General features: G+C 40.9%; 1 protein-coding gene across 1 annotated transcript in view; it reads right to left on the reverse strand.

Annotated features, from left to right (window-relative positions):
- The window catches only part of T265_05285 (hypothetical protein), a gene marked incomplete at both ends in the record, with an annotated part of 56,323 nt that extends 49,874 nt beyond the window's left edge, over positions 1-6,449 (reverse strand). The window contains one exon of the mRNA XM_009170260.1: positions 6,116-6,449. Coding sequence (XP_009168524.1) covers positions 6,116-6,301 — 186 coding nt within the window. The remainder of the gene's footprint in view (positions 1-6,115) is intronic.
- Between the last annotated feature and the right edge of the window lie 12,745 nt (positions 6,450-19,194).

The raw sequence follows: 19,194 nt of genomic DNA on the forward strand, positions 1-19,194 counted from the left end.
TAACCTGCGGTAAGTTCACCTTCTGTGCCAAAATTAAACAACCCTATTTTGCCTAAAATGGGTTACAACCCGAATGAAACTGTGAAATGGAACTGTTATTTGTTGATTGTAAGAAGATGGATGGTGACTTAAATATCAATTTTTGGTGTCATATACTAGACTATTAGGGTATCAATTAAAGGTTCCATCTAAACACGATGGCTTGAACCATATCAACGAATCGTAAGGCAATACATGTCCATACACTCTGTTTACGCCCCGTTCCAAGTTGGTACTTTACAACGACTTTCGCGTTTGTCTTTCCAGGTTAAAAGGAGGGTGACGTCAAATCAACAGACGATTTGTTGGACACGCATCCCTGATTTTGGATCCAGTTTCAAACTTATCACGGGGACTGAAGAATAAAGATGGAAAGAGTGCCCCTAACTGGACCAGGTTANAAATCAACAGACGATTTGTTGGACACGCATCCCTGATTTTGGATCCAGTTTCAAACTTATCACGGGGAATGAAGAATAAAGATGGAAAGAGTGCCCCTAACTGGACCAGGTTATTCGATTTTAGCCTGTGCAGAACAACTTCACAAGTTGTGAAACGCCAGGTAAATTTGAATGCCAGATGTAGCTACTATAAACATCCAGTTGTAAAGCGCTAGCGAGCGCGATCCTAGTTCCGGAAACAAACTAGCGCACGTCGTAACGAGGCGTGAACACGTTGCAATCTTGGGCACATGTTTCTGCAAAATCCGCTCCTGTAAACTACAAGTAATCTTCACAGAAGCAACATCTTGGAGGACTCACAAGCCTTTTCTCTGGAAACCTGTCAGTCAAGGGGCAATTAAGGTCTAATTTACTTGGAGCTAGTCCAGTGACTAGGGTAAAGTGCCACGTTAGGTCAACTGTGTTTAGGTCATCTACATTGCTGATCATCCAGGAATGACTGAATAGCACAGGTCTTGGCCGCTGAAAATAATGACGGGTTCGAAATTACGTGGAGACTCTCTATGTATCAGCTGCTGATGATTCCCTAAAGGAACGAAACATCTCTTTAGTGCGTCCCGGATTTTGAGCATCAAATATTTTTACTTGTAGGATGAAATGTGGCCTGGAACGTCACACCGTAGTTTGAGGAGCCGACACGTTTCTCAGATATTGATCTACCAGCCATAGTCTTCAATCGGGATTCCACCGCCTTTCATTCACTTTTCTTTTTGTTACTGTTCTTTGTAAGGTGTCCTCACACACCGGTTTATCATTCACTGACATTTAGGCTCAACCTCACAGCGAGGGTCACGTGTGAACTGAACACGGAACGGCCGAGCTGCTTCCTGATGACAGTAGCAAGTTGTATGCATTTAGATGAGATGCATAAAGCACATTGACCTTGATTCTACACATCTACATTTTGTTACCGGTCAGGACGTCCTGGATGAAATACAGGCGATTTAACATTCCAAAACTCGGAGGATTTTCATCAAATCTAAATAAACCACCGCACATGACCAATCAACACACTTTCGGATGTCGCAAACCAGGATAGAGTTTCCAGTAGTCAGCTGTTTCTCTGGTGGAAGAAGGACAAGGGATAATCGAAATATTAGGATAGATTCTGGATTTATCGGATCGAGTAAATACATTTGCGATTGGCACTCAATTGAGAATATTCGCTGATATTCCTACTTTGTTTCTGTTGGCTTGTCTTGTCATTAATTATTGAGCAAACTGAACGGCTTCAACGGTCTTTTGATGACTAGCTAACATTACTTTTTCACTGAATCGCTCAAAAAAGCTTGCTTTTTCCCCATATCTGTGATCTGTTCCATGTGCCATTTACTAACCAGGGTGAGGTTGTTCCGTGCCATGTTTACAAATCTCCTAGATAAAGGCTTTACTCGGAGCTTCCGCTAGAAATCCGCTCCAAAAGGACAATTTAAGTAGTGACGGTCCTAATTGGTTAACTACAGCTGTGAAATATTGCACACACTGAAGACAGACTTCTACCTACCAACTCATCGTTAACACTGACGGTTAGAAGCGCTAACACACTCAGGCGGAATTGCTTAGTCCAAGCAATTCATAGTGGCGCAAGTAGAGGTGTGTGAAAGAGATTACGAAAAGCCTGGTTAATGTCTGCGGGACTCATTATCCTGAATGGACACCGCGCGACCCCACGATGCATGGTTGTAGGCACCATAAGATATGACTGCTAATCGATGTCATTGGCGTTCTTGTTGCCAGTTTCTAACCAGGTTGCCTACATGAGTGTCCGAAGGGGTAGGCACTTCAGCATGATTGTGGTAGGCTAGCGCTAAGTCCCTTCCCTTCAACTTCTATTCTTTTCTTCACAACAAACTTTCCAAATAAATCATGGCTGCACGGTGACGAAGCATCAGTTTTGAGCACTTCTGTCATGCTGTTGATGATGATGATAATGATGATAAATCCAAACAATCGTTCTCTATGTTCTCCATGCCTTGCTTACTATTGGTACTGGCTCATGCAAGTTAAAAGCATTCATGATGGTATCTGACTGGGAGCTCTGACAGCCCGGGGAAATCAACTGTCACAACCAGGACAAGTACTGGGCCATCGTTCGAGACATCCGGCAAACCAATCACATTGCTCAGGCGTCTACATGCTTGCTTGCTCAGATGTGAGAATTCGACCTAGTCCAATGTGCGCTGGTGAAGTAGTGTTAACACGCTCGCCTCACACGTCGGACGTCCGGAGCTCCAATCCCTGCGCGGCCAAGTACATGATGTTGCTGCTGCTGACCTCTAATGAGTATGAAACTCGAGTTCAGTACTTTCTTTCTTTGATATAGACCAGAATAACTGCTCCAGTATCAGGGTAAGACTGTTCAAAAGAGAGTCAAGTTAAAACAACCTCTGTAGCTTCTTATAGAAGTTCATCAGAATCGTGCGCCCCTTACTTTGCGACCAACCCTAGTGGATTCGGTCACTTTGGAATAACATGAGTAAAGTAAAACTTTGAGTAGATAAGGTCGATCAATCATTCTGCTCCCGTCCAGTCCGGCAGATATTGATATAATAAAAAAACAAACCAGCAAGGCTCCGTTCTCCCTGCATTTCTAACGTGATGCCGGCGCCAAAAGCCTATTAACTTGTGCAAGCAATGCAGCAACTTTCGCCTGAATTCCACATTCTTTTTTAATTTTGAAGTACTGCACATCTGACCTGCATTATAAACGCTGTTTTTAGTGAAATGTCTGAATGTTTAGTGTACTTTTGTGTTTAAAGCATCTTACCGAGTTCAACGCTTTACTGGAGTTGGTCAGCTTCAGTTCTGATTTAGTCACAACTACGGCTTTTATGAGCCTGTACTCCAACTTTTAATCTCTGGGTTTTCAGACGACAGGCTTCTTTCAATAAGTTTTTGTCATTCTTAGCCAAGATTCAGAAGAGTTCTTATTGACTTTCGCTCTCGTATGACGTCGTTGAAAGTCAAGACACTTATATAAACTAGAGCTCGTCATTCTACTAAATCAAAGGCGAAAGTATGTATTAACTCGGGTGACCTTGGATACTCATCTCTTTGGAGTCAATGGTAGCCGCGTTGTTCGCAGGGAAGCAAATCGCGCCGTGATAAACGCGCCTTTAAAACATATTGTTGTAATGGCATGGTTTTTTCTGCCGCTTGTATCAACACAGTTCCTCCGGTGCTCCTCCGATTGGCACTGTAAGAGTGCCTGTCCTGCCCGCATTCTGTTGCCTGAAAGCAAACAGTTGTAAAACTTAGCAACATCTAATGGTTGTACACCACTATTGGGCTATTTTCCATTTCTTTGTCTGAAGGCTTATGGCACTCCTAAGATTCTCTGTAATCTGATTGCCTCTTTAGAATCCGCATTTGCTTTGCGATATTGGACCTTTTGCAAACGAGTTGTTTTGAAATGATTATATGCAGGCAAATTACTGCTGCAAAAACCAACTAGCAAAACGAGGTTAAAAGTTCGCGTCCAGACAGTCCACTAGTAGTCTTTCAGGTGGTTTACTTTCAAGTTGCCAATTATATGAGAAGACTGGGTTGTGTACACAAATATATTACGTATTGCCTACTTAATTGTGAGTATAATTCTCAGAACTGTAATGGTGACCAAACGCCAAGTCATTACTCTATCTAATTCGACATGCCATATTTTGGACAGTGTTTTGTCTGTTCTTTGGGTCTGATGAGGAACTTTTGTGATGTTTCTGGACTCCCCCACATTTTTCGATAGAAGCATGTTTGCTTTTTATCTCTGTCCAAATTTTCATTGTTAAATATTGACTCCACAAGGACAGACGCAGACTGGTCACACGCCATAAAGATCTCAATATGTGTTCTCCTAATGACAATGAGGGTCACGTCTCCGAGTCTGAGGAAGCAGTATTACGGTGAGTAGAAACCTGAGATACTGGACCAATCTGTGTTGAGGGATTGTAACGGGACAGCGTCCTGAATAAAGATCATTCAAGAGGTCAGATCATCCAACTTTTCGGTCCCATGATACATACCCTCGGGTTGTTGGATGAAACTAAAAGCCCCAAAATAAGGGTGGAATATACCTGGCAGATAGTGTACTGCAATTCCAACCATAGAAGATTTTCCACAAACCAGTTTGAGTCCAGTGCAGTTTGGAATAACAGCTGACTTCTGTTAGAGCCATGGCTAGCCAGAAGTTTCGTAAGGCCAGTTCCGTTCTATGGATTACCCCCAGCGTACTATTCTGGTATTGTGTAATGAGCTTGACCGTTGGGACTTACTCAATCCACGAAAACACAATATATATATCCCGGGCTACGTGCTCAAATGTGGTTGCTATGATTTGTTCAGTCGACTATAAGAACACTCCATAGTTTTGGCGACTACCAGCTTAATGAAAGCTCACTAATATGGACAGAAAGTCGGCACCTATGTTCTTCGGTAATCGTGTCAAGAGAAACGACATGCTCGTTCACCTTAGACTAAAGAATGCTGAGTTGTCTCTTCAAGGTATACTTATAGATCTTGTGTGCCTGAGTTCGCCTAAACTCGAACAAGGCAAATAGACTTCGAGTGGTGCATTCGATCTTAAACTCTACTACAAGCTGTATGATCGCGCGCTAGCTTAGTGGGTTCTCTGAAAGTATTCTGCAACTAGACTTCACTTACACTTTGGCATTATGGTGTACCTGCAATCAAACTAAAATACTCATTTGCAAGACCATTTGATTTTATAAAGAGATTAAGTGGAACTCCTTATGACAGTTTTTCAAATAAATTTGTTGCACAACGGCCGCGTTATGTTTCAGTAGGCACCATATTCGAGAAACCGCACACTACTACTTTGCAAATGAGTATATCTTACTAATTTGGTGCTATCTGAGTATGACATAATATTGACGGAAACTCAGGGATTGCACCCGAAGAAAGGCAAAACCATTTGTATACTTTCAAAGAGTTTTCAGCAACCTGTGAGTGGTTCCGTTACGAAAATGTTTTACAGCGAGTCTTGAAATGGTTTCTTTGTCCGCAGTAGATATAAATAGGACATCCAGAAGTGTAGAAAAATGCACGGAAGGTGNGGTGCCAAGAACACCCTGTTTGAAATGCGGCTGTGCGTTTCAGCGAAATTGGTGATGGTCAGTCATCCTACCATCTGGTAGTGTTAGGATGAATGATACAGAGCACGGTGCTGCCACTGCTGTCTCCATATGATGTTGCCACCGCATTCACCCAACCAGCAACAATCTATGGACCGCCAGCGTCACTTGGAGCTCGAAATCAGTGCAAATTAATGAGCTGCACAGGCGTTTATTGATTTGCTTTGACAGAATCAACTGTGGCTTATCTATTCTCGTCCCTGTGTTCTTCCTCTGATGCCTAATAAAACATCTTGGATTTATTTTTTCCACAGTCCACTTTTAAGAATGCTTGATAAGGCTTATGACAGCAAGTAGACAAGACAGCCTTTCGACCTTCGCTGCCAGCACGAGTCTGAGAGCTGTTCTGCAATGAATATCATGAACTACAATGGAAAACATCTTTAAAATATCACCATTTTTATATTTATAAACCTGGTTGTAGGGACGCAGACAGTCGTTGAAATGCTTTGAAGGACTATTTGTACTCACTTTTTCCAACTGTGATGCCAGCTTCTCGTTCAATACGTGCATTTCCTTTCTGCTTTGTTCACGTGCCTCACGACAGCTCCTTGCCTCCGGCACCTCCAGAGATATGGTACTACGAGCTAGGCCATCCAACGAATTGATACTGCCCAGACGCTTCCACCTTTGCGGTTGTTGGGGTGAACTCGCCATGATTAATTCCAGATAAGTTTATGGACGTGGAAATAGTGAAATATTCCTATTTATAAACAAGTTGTCGGCAAGATGTTTGTGTCAATCACACAGATTAATTAGTTGGAAGCTACTCCCTGAATACATGCTGAACATCCGTAAACTCCACCTCTTGGCACGTGTTTGACTTTGTCAGTCTTTAGGCTAAGTTTCCATGCTAACCAGCTAAACTTCCTGGAACCTGATTGGCCGTTTTGCCCTGCCAATAGAATCGTTTACTAAGGCAGTCTATCCACGTGACTTCGGGGGATCGTTTGGCACGTCAGAATGTCTTTGCAGAACATCCAATAGGGTTACTGATTTCCGGAAATGTTCATGGTATATTTCACACAATTCTACAGTTAACTATGGTACACAATTTGATTATATAGGCTTTGGACTTCAGCTCATTACGCACACAGGTCTGAGTGGAAAAGTACTGAGTTAGATTATTTGTTATTGCACTAATTGTGTACATACTCAGCTTGTACTTCGCTAGTTAAAAGTGTCCGTTGTGTTTTTTTTATGTACAGGCATTGTCAATAATAACAGTAGGCCATATCCACCATCAGCAAATGTTCTGTCACAACCAAGTGGATAAACAGATAATGGCGGAAATGTAACTTTCAATGCAAAACACGTCATTAGTGCTCCATGAGCCAATGAAACAGTTTATCCTATCACTCAGGCTGACTGATGTGAAAAAGGTTTGACTTACTTGAGCCTACGTCGACTTTACATAAAGACAAAACAAGGTAAGTACACGTTTTCTACAGGGACCGATGTAAAGCAAGCAACTCGGTGACTGGAACAGAACTGGGTCTAAAACTTGCCTCCAAACGGCGTGGTACGCATGAGATGAAATCATTCAAAAACTGAGTAAGTTAGTAAGCAAAAGTTAGGAAATTGGATTAAAAGAAATCACTGATATTTACCAAAGTACTACCCTGCATTGTGATTGCGATATCGCGGAACGAACATAATCAGTGAGTAACACATTCAGTCTGTAGTTCTCCACTGCAGGTTTAGTATGGTCACACTTGGATTTTTGAGAGGAACGACATCCAGCCAGATAGGAGAGGCCAGCTAGATAAAAGTATCGTCTTCTAGGATAGATAATATTATCAATAAAAGTACTTGAGGCGAAACACCACTGAGCTTGTTTAAATGACGAACGCATTCCCTCAGAAAGAAGCATTGACGTGAAAGAGAAGTTATACTTCAAAAATCATTTTATTACACAGAAGCTTTTTGACGTTCAAGTAAGCAACAAAAACCTGTCAGGTATGGACCCATACAAAGGTATCTTTGTATACTAGTTATAGATATTGGTTACAGATATCTGATCCTATTTTCGTATGTTTTCTCTTATCTCAAGTATGAACTATTGGGGCACCGAAAGCACTTCTTCTCATTCTCCGAGAAGAGCAATGCAGATTTAAAGTAGCTTTTCTATTTACGAGTTGATTGCTTAATAAATGATTCATGGAACGGTTAATATGTAATAAACTAGGCGACTTCTATTTTATTTTAACAGAATGACGGTTCGGATGATAAGTTTTTAGCCTAGTGTCTTGGAAGCTGCGTAATCGAGGAAAATAAAGCAGCTCACATCAACAAATTTCTTCGAACAACAATCAGGTTTTGCCGTGGAGTAGCTGTAGTCAAGATGCAGTCACTAGTGGGCTGTATTAAAAAAGAAGTGACCAGCAACACGTTTGAGCACATCTTACTGCGTGGCTACTTTGTTAATGGATGGAAAGTGCAGTTATTAATCTTTAAACCATGACGAATTTTTACCAGTTGATTCAAAAAGAAGTGTCATCTTGGAGCTGTTGACATTGCGGCTTCCTCTCTGATCGGCTTCTCTTTTAAGCTATGCCAATAACAGAATATATCTACGTATTTAAGTAGTATCTGAATGGATAGTTGAGTACAGTAACTCAGTGGTTTGCACTTAATGCATAATCAAATTCAAGTTCGGCAAACTTTTAGCGCAACGAATACCCCGTAGTGTGGCCTAACAAGACAATTGTATAAAGACGTGAAAGTCTGAGATCCAGAAAATGGATTCAGTGAATTCAGTGATACAAAAACTGAGACTGCTCGATCATATCGTGATCCACACACCCGTCAAAAGTATACCGAGGCATCTTACAAGGGTATTCAAGCACAATGACAGGCCAATATCACCCGAACCTCTGTGGATGAGCAGGGGGCAGTGCTCTAATAATCTTGTTGCGCTGAGTCTTATAATTTCTAATATTCTATGCACACTCACTTAGATTTCGGTCGTGGAACCTACTGGCTGAAATATGTCCCTTGTCAACCGGAAACCAGCCAAATAAACTCACATTACAGTAAAGGTAAAAAAAATGGAAGATTCTGTAAGTTCGTCGTAGAGTGCGACTATTCGAGGTGTAGAATTCAAAATGAAAGATAAATATCGTCTCTTTGAATAAAAAAGATTTGTTCTATACAAAACTCAACTCTTGTTGGGAGAACGATACAGTTCTATTTCAAATCGTATTTGCGTTTTATTTTTTGTAGAGCGATACCAATGTGGTAGTTGATCAGTTAGCTGTTGGTCCCTTTTCCGAGCTACGCAGTTGGCTTGCAAATGTTTTGTCACCAATCGAGAAGACGCCATCGGTGCAAGGTAGTTGCCAAGCTCGGTGAAAAGATCAACGGCCAGCTGAGCGATTGCTAGAGCCACCAGTATATTTCCGTCACAAATATTCGACGCCTCTGGGTAATGTCCATCCGTCTTAATTTATCCTTCCTTTGAAAATAAATGCATTCTTGGTGAGTTGATCGTTCAGCTGTAACACCCTTCCGGTGCCTAGCTGCTACGCCATCCGAAGGAAGGGCTGGGATGTTGCCACGTTGCCCAAGCCAGCCCATTACTGTAAACTAAAAGCGTTTTCAAAAGTGTGTGAATCTAAGGAGCTTGTGAATAAGTGCAGTTAGTCTAAACAAAACCTGGTGATGTAATTCCCAATAGCAGAAACGTAAACATGCAAACATACTTTTTCTGAAGCTCTTTTTACAGTGGGGAGTGTTAGGAGCAGTCCTAAAGGACAAGAAGTAGGTCTCTACTTATCCTGTAACTAGAGATGAATGGCATTACTTGGATGAATTCTAGCCTCTCTTAAAATACTTTGTTTGGAACAGATCTGACCGAATACATGAAAATCTCATGAGCCATTGGGTACTGAGAAGATGTAATAATACAAAGTTGTTCTAAGTAGGTAGAGTAGAAGCCCAGCAGTTAACATTTAGCGTTTTATCCTACCAGAGAGAGGCCTTTCCCGGAAGGGTCCTTAATTGTTGTCGAGACAGTTCATCATCCGGAAGCGTGTGACGAAAACGATGAAACGTGAATCCATATTTCCGGGGCTCGATGAGTAGAATTCAACAAACACTCCATACCGTATCAACGCAGTGGAGCATGGTGAGCCCTCCTTCGCCAATTCGGGTGAACAACATGACTAAGTTATCGTCGATAGCTGTGGCTTGAGATGTCCTGCAGCACACAAGATTTATTCTAGCAGTAAGCCGAAATACAAAAACAAATTATGAAAAAGATCGCCGGATGAAAGTTTTATTGTTCAGAAATCTGCTTTTTGTAAAGAAGGCCGCTCAATTTATGCATGGTCACATACAAGACACTGAGTCGAACGTTGTCATGGTGAGGAATCGGTCTCATTTGATCGATCAGCGTTTAACGAAAACAGCAAGTTTCAGTGCTTTTTTTCTGATGTTCTAAAAATAGTTTTCTATTGAAGGCAAATTTCAAGCTCCAGACGTCTCGGTTTATGCTTTTTGCAATTGATCGTCTGAATACACTTATCAGTGACCACTTGTGGACTTTCACTGTAAGGCAAAAACCCCACAAATATAAATTTTTTCCTCACTTATTCGTTAAAGCATTTACGAGAGAACACCTTCATAGACGTATTCAAAATATCGACTAAGTTAGTGGGCCTTCAGCTGTTGAGTATCTTGATTCGCATTTTAGGTTTGTCTAAATCTTTCACGCTAATAAGAGCGGTTTTTCATGTCTCTGGGTGGGTCTCAAATTAGATATGATTTTAAATAGCCTGTGTAAATCCACAAACTGGAGGACTAGTGGAATATAGCGGAAAACGGAGTATTTTATACGCACAATACGCCATACATATTACCAGGCCAAACGTATAGCTAGCTTCAGAATTAAAAAAACTGTGAAAAATCCCGAGTTGGGAGAAGAATGCAGAATTTGACTACACTGCCTGAGCTAACCAGCCTATCTTCTAAACAAGGGGCCTTCATGTTAAAGAGACCGCGGTGTCTCATCTTTGATCGATAACAATTTAGGAGCGCGATACTATCCTTATTTAATGTAGCTGACACGGATGCAGATTCAAATGATGCTGTTTTGACAAATGAGCCCAAAACAAGAAAGAAAACGAAAATGGCACTGACGGACTTTATTTGGGCCACTGAGCGACCAGAGTGACAATCAAAACACGCTCAAAAGTGGAAATATTCAGCAGAATCCCTGATATAAGCTGACCAAAAGACAAAACCAATGGACGCTTACGAGATAGTTAGATTCAAAATTAAATAGCCACAGTTTTACAAATATTCAAACTATTTTAGTGACGATGGTTCCTGAGCATCACCAACCAAAGTTGGAAGCCCTGATTGAAACACAGGGCCATTTTGTGCCACTTCTCGGTAGCCGATTAGTTTTTGGCTAGATTAAATATTATAGTAAACTGCACACTTGTGCGATGACACGAAAAATTTTTAAAAACCCTAAGGAAGGCTGAACCCAGGAATGACTTTTCGTCAGACTTGAGAAATCATGTGGAAGAAACTTTCGTATGTTAACCTAAATCTGCTACAACTTGAAATACTATCACTAGGAATTCTGCCCATAAAAATTGAGCACTCCTGAACAAGAGCAGTTGTTTGACCAACTCAGGTAACTTCAGTTTACGTCTTCTGGGAACGAGAACTGATACAAGACGAAACCGACTGATTTCATTGACTGTTTATTCTCCTATTTGATATACAAAAAACGTGCCACATCGAAAGAACACACAAAAGCTTTACGTAAAGTAACGGGAGACTAAACTGTGATTGCAGTCAACTAAAACAAGCGATTCTGCCCTGTTATTCCAAATAAAACTAAACACTTGTTCAAATAAGCGCAGTTTTAGCCGACAGTTCCAAATCTTTCTCCGATAAGCTACGTGGAACAAAGTACTCCTGACTTATAGCGTCTTTCATTACATGGGTTCATCTATCGAACCGGCCTAAGACTATCAATACATATGTATTCTAGCTTTATGGATTCCCAAATACTCATAAGACAAAGTATTCGTTTGTCCTAAATGTATATGTATATATAGTTCAGCCCAGCCATTACCCAGCTAAATAGCTGGTACTAATTCTTAGAATAATTCCCGGAAATCTCTGTTTGTAAATCATTAATGATTCATTAACATTACGAGGACACATTGATGCCTCGCAGAAAATCCTGTGTTCATTTGACGTGCATTTGTGAGAGTCCTCCTTATTAAAACTGGATATATTAGGCGATTATTTGAAGTCTCAGTCAGGCCTCGCAAAACTCTTACCCGTGTTCCTAAAAACCTCATTTTACTTCGTACCAAGAACCTAAATTTCTACTTCCAGAGAAGTTTAATGGTATGGCTCTGGGGAGCATTTAGAGACCGGCATTTTCATTATCAAACTTTACCAAGCAATGGTAGCTGACAAGTTCTCTTTTACAAAAGATATTTGGATGTTTTCGAGGAAGACACTCAATTAAATCCCCCGTTTATGGTGTCCTCAATAGAGTCTCCTGTGAAAACTAAACTGATTTGCAAATGAGTGTATTTCTCGAAAACAGTCCAATTTGGGTTCAAGTAGATCATAAGGTTGGCGGAAACTCGGGGACTGCGCCTACCTGATGAGCTCCAGAAGGGCGAAACCGGTCGTGGGCTGTCGAAGATTTTTCAGCAACCTTGTGAGTAGTTTCCTTTATGAAAATATTTGGATGTTGTTTTACTCATCTACCTTCCATTTTAACAGTCTCTACTAAAACATCTTATTTATCTGCGAATTTGAGTAGGCCGGCAAACTTCTTTTTTGAAGTTTACGATCACCAGAAACTCGGATAGCACAATATCTTGCTTTACTCATCGGGAACCAGCAGTACCTGAATTTTACAAGTTTCTGTCTGTTACATGAAAAAGTCGCGTTGGTAATGGTTTCACTTCATGGAGCTAGATGGAATTGCATCTTGGATATAGTCGCGGAAGAAGCTAAATTGCTGATATATATATATATATATGTATAATGTAGTCAAATGACCCCTCTAATAGCTTCTTCGGAAAGCATCTTGGTCCAAGTGATCAACCGAAAGCGTCATCCACACTACCAAAAAAGAACCTTTGCACTGAAATTCCTCACACTGATGACCACGCTTTAGGCCTATTTCAACGGACACTAAATATCTCCTTGCACCGGACTTACAATGAAGCACATTTGAGCTAAGTCACACCCACCAGTCGAAACGCCGACTTTAGTTTCATCTACATATCATTGCATTTATTCTCTCAACCGTAGTGGGGGTGGTAAAACTATCGGTGGAAGTGACAAAAGGCTCAGAACGCGAGTGAAGGAGCATGTGCCTAAAAAACTTTGTATCACATCAGCTAACCCCAACCCAATGTCGGTAGAATCCGGGACCAAATGGTCGATCTCTAGACGTCTAACCGATACATGTCACTGAGTTTAACTCAGACCAAAATTCCGGGTGTTAGCGCAAGGCAGGTGGCCTAATAGATTGTGGTTCTTTGTGGCCATATCGATAAATCATTTCAAGCCTGTCCTCTGTGCACAGAAAGACCCAGGGGTCAATCTGGACTCCCTTGGTTTTACTGACAAGTATCGTTGTATAAATATCGTAAACTGTGATATGTTGTTTTATGTTATCTGACAAGTTCTGCGGTGGATGGGAGTGTACGAAACAAATTCATTCAATAACCTTGTTGTTTTTTGCTGCCTTGTTTAAACTGTTCAGCGGAACAGAGTGCTTTAGGGAAGGAAAAGGACAAAAGATCTTTCAAAGGTAACTATATTTTGAATAAAAGGGCAGTCAGTAATTCCGGAAACATCACAAACGAGAGATTCAACTGGGTTCCCGGTGAGTCACTCGGAAAACCAAATTAGTTTTCAAATGGGTGTAGTTCGCTAATTTCGTGCAATTTGGTTTCAAGTAGAACATAAGGTTGACGGAAACTCGGGGACTGCACCTACCTGATGAGCTTCAAGCAGGGCGAAACCGGTCGCGGGCTGTCGACGAACTTTCAGCAACCTTATGAGTAGTGCATTACAAATATACGCGTATCGTAATATCTCGAATATCGTAGCGGCTGAAGCATGAGGCAGCCTGATACAGCACATTCAGTTGCCTGGAATCACCACAAATGAGAGATTCAGCTGGGTTCCAGGTGAATCTCTCAAAAAAACCAAACTAGTTTGCAAACGAGTGTGTTTCGCTAGTCAGTTCTTCTATTTTGCATGATATTTTCATCATATACACGTTGCATGAAACGCCCACTAGCATGAAATTTAATACAATCGTCTCAAAACTGACCAGCCTCCGGATTATTCTTGCCAACACTAGTGCTGGTTTGTTTTGATAACGTCATCTCCGTTTGACTTGATAATGTTACATTACTCATTCAAGTAGACGGTGTCAGCGGATCAATACTTTTGAGCAGATGCAGTTTTGTTTTCGTTTTCTACGGTGCTGTTGCCTGACATAAAGCATTGTTTGATTATCATCGATTTTCCGGTCAGTAGCACTCGACATTATTCGAATTGTCATTTGTGCTCATTTGCATCAAACATCATTTGCTCAACCAGATAAGGACATTTGACCTGAAAGTTCGACTTAAGGTCAACTTCTGTGAGGTGAAATTAACAATTGTGCAGAGGACCTCGCAAAATCTTGAGCATAACTCAGAAATTAATGGATTTCATAACTGATTAACATTATCATTTAATCTCGGTTCACAAACCCGAATCCAGCCCCCGAATCTCTGGAAGATACAGTAGGTATAAACTTACTAATTTTTCACAGTTTGACGCACGATTTCTGAGTGTCGCTCGTCGGGTAATGCACAACTGGTTTAAGCTGCGGAAATGGCACTTATAAGTACACTTCAAAAAAGCTTGCTCACGTGAACAAACACGGTAATATTCTCGTCACTTTTTATGTTTAAGAAGATCATATTTTACTTTCAAACATGGGGGTATTGACACTGTCTTTCCAGAGAAAATGCTTCAAAAATGTTGCTATTAAATTGTTTAGTTCACGAGCGCAACACAATGTCTTTTCGACAGGCAACATTTCCTCAAAGTGTTCTGCTATAGTTGAATGAAACTTAAATCTGTGGATATTTCAGGAAATTTTGCTAGCATTTTTGGTTTGCTTTTCAATTCATTCCTATGAATCGCCTATGCACTCAGAAACCACTGATATACGCTTATTGGCCAAGAATTGCACATTGATCTTCAGTAGCCCATGTGTACTTTGGAGGGAATATGCAAACTTATCTGGAGTTTGGAATGATTCCTGAATTACTTATGCTATCCTAGTTTCGCCATAAAATACGTACTTTTAAATTAAGCTGAATAGAATGTCCTGATATTGGACCTGAATATGGTTCAGTCTGGTAACTTGTCAAAATACTGATAGCTAAAGTGCATTCATTGGTCGTTCATGGCCGATCCTGATTAAATTTGTCCTTCAAATGCGTGTTTCTTCTACGCATTGTTTAAATGCACTTCACTGTTAAAAGTCTATTGAGGACAGTACAACGGCCAAACAAAAATAGCACTCCACAATGGTTTGTACCAAAGGAGTTTTAGCTGGTCGTCCGACCATCATTAAGAAATAAGCGCAACTGGTTGGAAAATCTGAATAGCTCCACTGTCCATCTGAGCCTCTAGCGTTCTAATCTAATGTATCACTGAAAATTGTGGTTCCAGATCTCAAGTTGTATTGAATTTTCATTCGTGTGGGAGGGGGCTTCAGACTCAGCGTGCTTTGGTTAACCAGTTTTTCCGGGCTTATTTCGCGTTAATCTAAGTGCTAATAACCTAATTCCGGTCTTCACTTTATTACTTCGATTTCATTCTGTGACTTAATCAGGTGTAAAGAGGTGCAGTCGATGGCTACCACGAGATATCCACCTGTAACTTGGGTTCATATTATCAATTAAGGTAGATGATGGGCCCATTCTAGTATGTCTCAAGGGTCCCAAGATTTGAAATAAAACAGTGTGGAAAGGCTAAGATGAATCTTGAATCTGTCTCATTTATAGTAGGAACCATCAACAATGCGCCTCTCACGAATAAACTTGGAAACGTTAAGCTTCTACCTGTAGTAGGTGAGCAATGCTGAGAAAACAGCTGTACCGTGCTTCCTGGTTTTTCAGCACAGAATGGATTCACTTACCAAACAAAATCTCGAGTAAATCATCCCTGCATCTCCTCATCTTGTCGGCAGACTCATAAATTAGACTGTCAATGACTTGTATCGCCTGTTTAAACCTTCGAGAATTACACTAATTTGCAAATCAATGTGGCTCTCAGGAGAGACTCAACTGAATCCCTCGCTTATGATATTCACACAGGCCCCCTCATGATTCAGTTGGCACGATATTCGAGTTATCACAGTATAAGGTTGACGGAAACTCGAGGACTGCGCCTACCTGATAAGCTCCAAGAAGGATGAAACCGGTCGTGGGGTGTCGAAAAGTTTTCAGCAACCTTGAGAGTAGTTTATTTTAAGAAAATATACTGCGATATCTCGAATATTGTGCCAACTGAAACATGAGGCGGCCTGTGCGCTGCACATTCAGTTGTAGAATGTCATAAACGAAAGATTCAGTTAGGTTGAAAAGCAAAGTAATTTGCAAGTGAGTGCATTTGTCTAAAACCGTCCAATTTGGTTTCAAGTGGAACATAATGTTGACGGAAACTAGGGGACTGCGCCTACCTGATGAGCCCCAGAAGGGCGAAACCGGTCGTGGGCTGTCGAAGAGTTTTCAGCAACCTTGTGAGTAGTTTCCTCTTTCAGCCGTCGTATGCACTTACCAAATTATCTCTTTATTACAGCTGTGAAACAAGTTCCGATCGGGTACCATGCTAGATGTCCGGTCAAGGTAGATCAAGCCAGCGCAACCGCAAGTGTATCAGTGATGCTGATGTAATCGTCCGATGCTGCGTGATTGCTATGTGAATAAGAGCCATCGCCCAGGACTACTGCCACTATATTTCGTGACGGAAAAGTGGAGAAACTATTCAGAAAATCAGGTAGCATCTCCACTAATTTGCCGGGATTCCTTTGATATTGCAATTGCAAAAATTGGCCCAAGGTTTTTTCGTTGGAAAGGGGCCAGTAAGTGATCCACACTTTACTGCAGATTTTAGGCAAAAATGAACTTCCAGTGATTCAGACGGTAAAGAGGGATCCAATGCCTACATTTCAACCTTCTGTATGTGAGGCGGCATGGTCGCTCGTGAAATGAACTTCTATGTTTTTCAGTGTTGTTGCATGGATTAATAATGTCATCATCATGTACTGGTTGACGTAAAATTTTTGTCTATCAAATAGGTATTGGTTGTAACAGATATGCATCAATCAGAAGCGTGGAAGACAACGTGCGTTTGCCAAGTTTAGTAATCTTGCATTCCGAAAACCATTGAAAAGGAAGCTATCGTAGTGACTAAACTGTGGGAGATTGGTTGGACTGCAAGCCCTACCGCGGATTTGTGAACCTTGATACCTTTGACCTTGGTGACTGAGCATGGGCTCCCCTGTTTTTCTAGCCAGAGAGATCATAATAAACTTTCTATTTCTGGATAGATATTGTTCTGTACATCGCTGAAATGTAGGTTGTGACAACAATGATCGAACAACTGTCTTGAAAATTTTGACTAAAATATCATGTATGTGGCTGTTGTGATCTATTGTAATGACGTATTGCAATCACTATCCAGACTAAGAAGTCGGAGATATATTCCACGACAGACACCAAGGCACAAGATTTGGTATTTAATTTACCTGGAATGTTTTCCAAAAAGTGGTTTGTTTGTAACCAGTTATTGGCAATCCGTTTTTCCTCTTCGCCAACTTTGTTTCTCTGGTTTTCTCAATCAGTGACGTTTGTCATTGACTCTAAAAAACCAAGTTTCAATCACGTTTAAAAACGCTGATGATTGTCTAAGAATTCGCTTTGTCTCATCTAAAGTTTATTGCCTCAGCTAGCAGCAATCGCCACTTGTCGTCTTCAGCTAACCTAGTTGAATGAACGCCAAGATTTGTAACTGAAAAAAATCAATACCAATCTCTTGTTGGGATAGATTTAAAACGTTTTCAGTTCTGTTTGTATCCAATTGTTCAGTTCCTAAACTATAAATTAAGTTACTACTGACCTTGCGGTTCAGTGTCTTGTCATGAATGCGGGCCACTGGGTATCCGTCATAACTCAGACAGCCTTTTATTTATGGCACGTAAAATGACCCAAAAGAATTGAAAATTTACTCCATCTACTCCACGGTGAATAGCAGCGACAAGATTTATGGTCAGAAACTCCTCTCCTGATTGCATAAGTAGTAAGTGCGAAAACTGAAGTAAAAAAATTTAGCATAAAAACTTGTCTCGCTCCCCAACAAATTCTAGTTAGGAAACACCAAACTGACGGGGTGTTTAGCCCAAAAGTATGATTTCACCGTCTAACAATTAAGTCGACAATGTACGAAATCTTATTTACATTCTACGAAAAAATTGAGTGATCTTTTGATGAGAGAGGAAAGAGAATGACTGTGAATCTTTAACTTGTGAATCTGTGGGTGATTTTTTCTAGGGCCACTCATCTTCATTCAGGGTAGCAAACGAAATTCCGCTAAACCTAATTTACGCAGGAGTAATTTATTCATGTCGTCTATGAAATGTGAGCACTCCATGTTGCATCAAATCAAAAGTGCTTGGACCAGGATTATTCGGGGCGTTGTGTGTCCGACAGGCAATGTTTTTTTCACCACCTTCGGCTTGTTTTGAGTGATACTTCGCTTGACGGTACTGAGAATCCACTCCCCAGTGAGTCAATGTCAGATTGACTTTCTACTCACAAGTGTAAACTTTGAAGTAAATATGCAGCACGGTAATGGAGCAACCCAAAACCTGGTATTTTTAAGGCGTTGCTGATGAGATATCAAATCGCAGCCTCTGAGTTTGCCAATCAGTTGGAGAATTTTTTCTCACCACGTGATATGGTACCATCAGTGTGCTTTTCACTGGATTGTCGTTCCTATCTTTCTTTCGTTTTTGCAGTGTACTGAACACATCCAGCAGCTTAGCGGTTTCTTGTAAATTAGGAGTGTAACTGCACCGTGGTCCATTGATCGGTTCTGAATTTGTGTTGTGTCGTGGTCTGGATCTCATTTCAACATTCATTGGGTCCATTTTCACCGTCCGCTCATCGGTTTTCTTCAAGTTGGCTTTCTGCAGATGACTACTACTTTGCTGGCTGCAAAGTTACGCCAATTTGGTAGTCCTTGCAATGGAATAAATTGAAATATTGTAAGGCAAAACAGTATTTGCAATAGCTAAAATGACTGTGGTCTAATTTGAAGGGACATGAGAATAGGGACGATTACACGGAGCCATCAGAGAGAAACACCTTGTCTATGAATAACCCCAGTTTTCGCATCTTAACTGTCTTAATTGAAGACTGGGTCATTCCCTATACTGGAATTGCGTTGGCATTAGAAAATTTTCTTTCAGAAGCTTTGGGAACATG

This window comes from Opisthorchis viverrini (assembly GCF_000715545.1).
Source record: "Opisthorchis viverrini unplaced genomic scaffold opera_v5_99, whole genome shotgun sequence".
Classification (NCBI taxonomy): Eukaryota; Metazoa; Platyhelminthes; class Trematoda; order Opisthorchiida; family Opisthorchiidae; genus Opisthorchis; species Opisthorchis viverrini.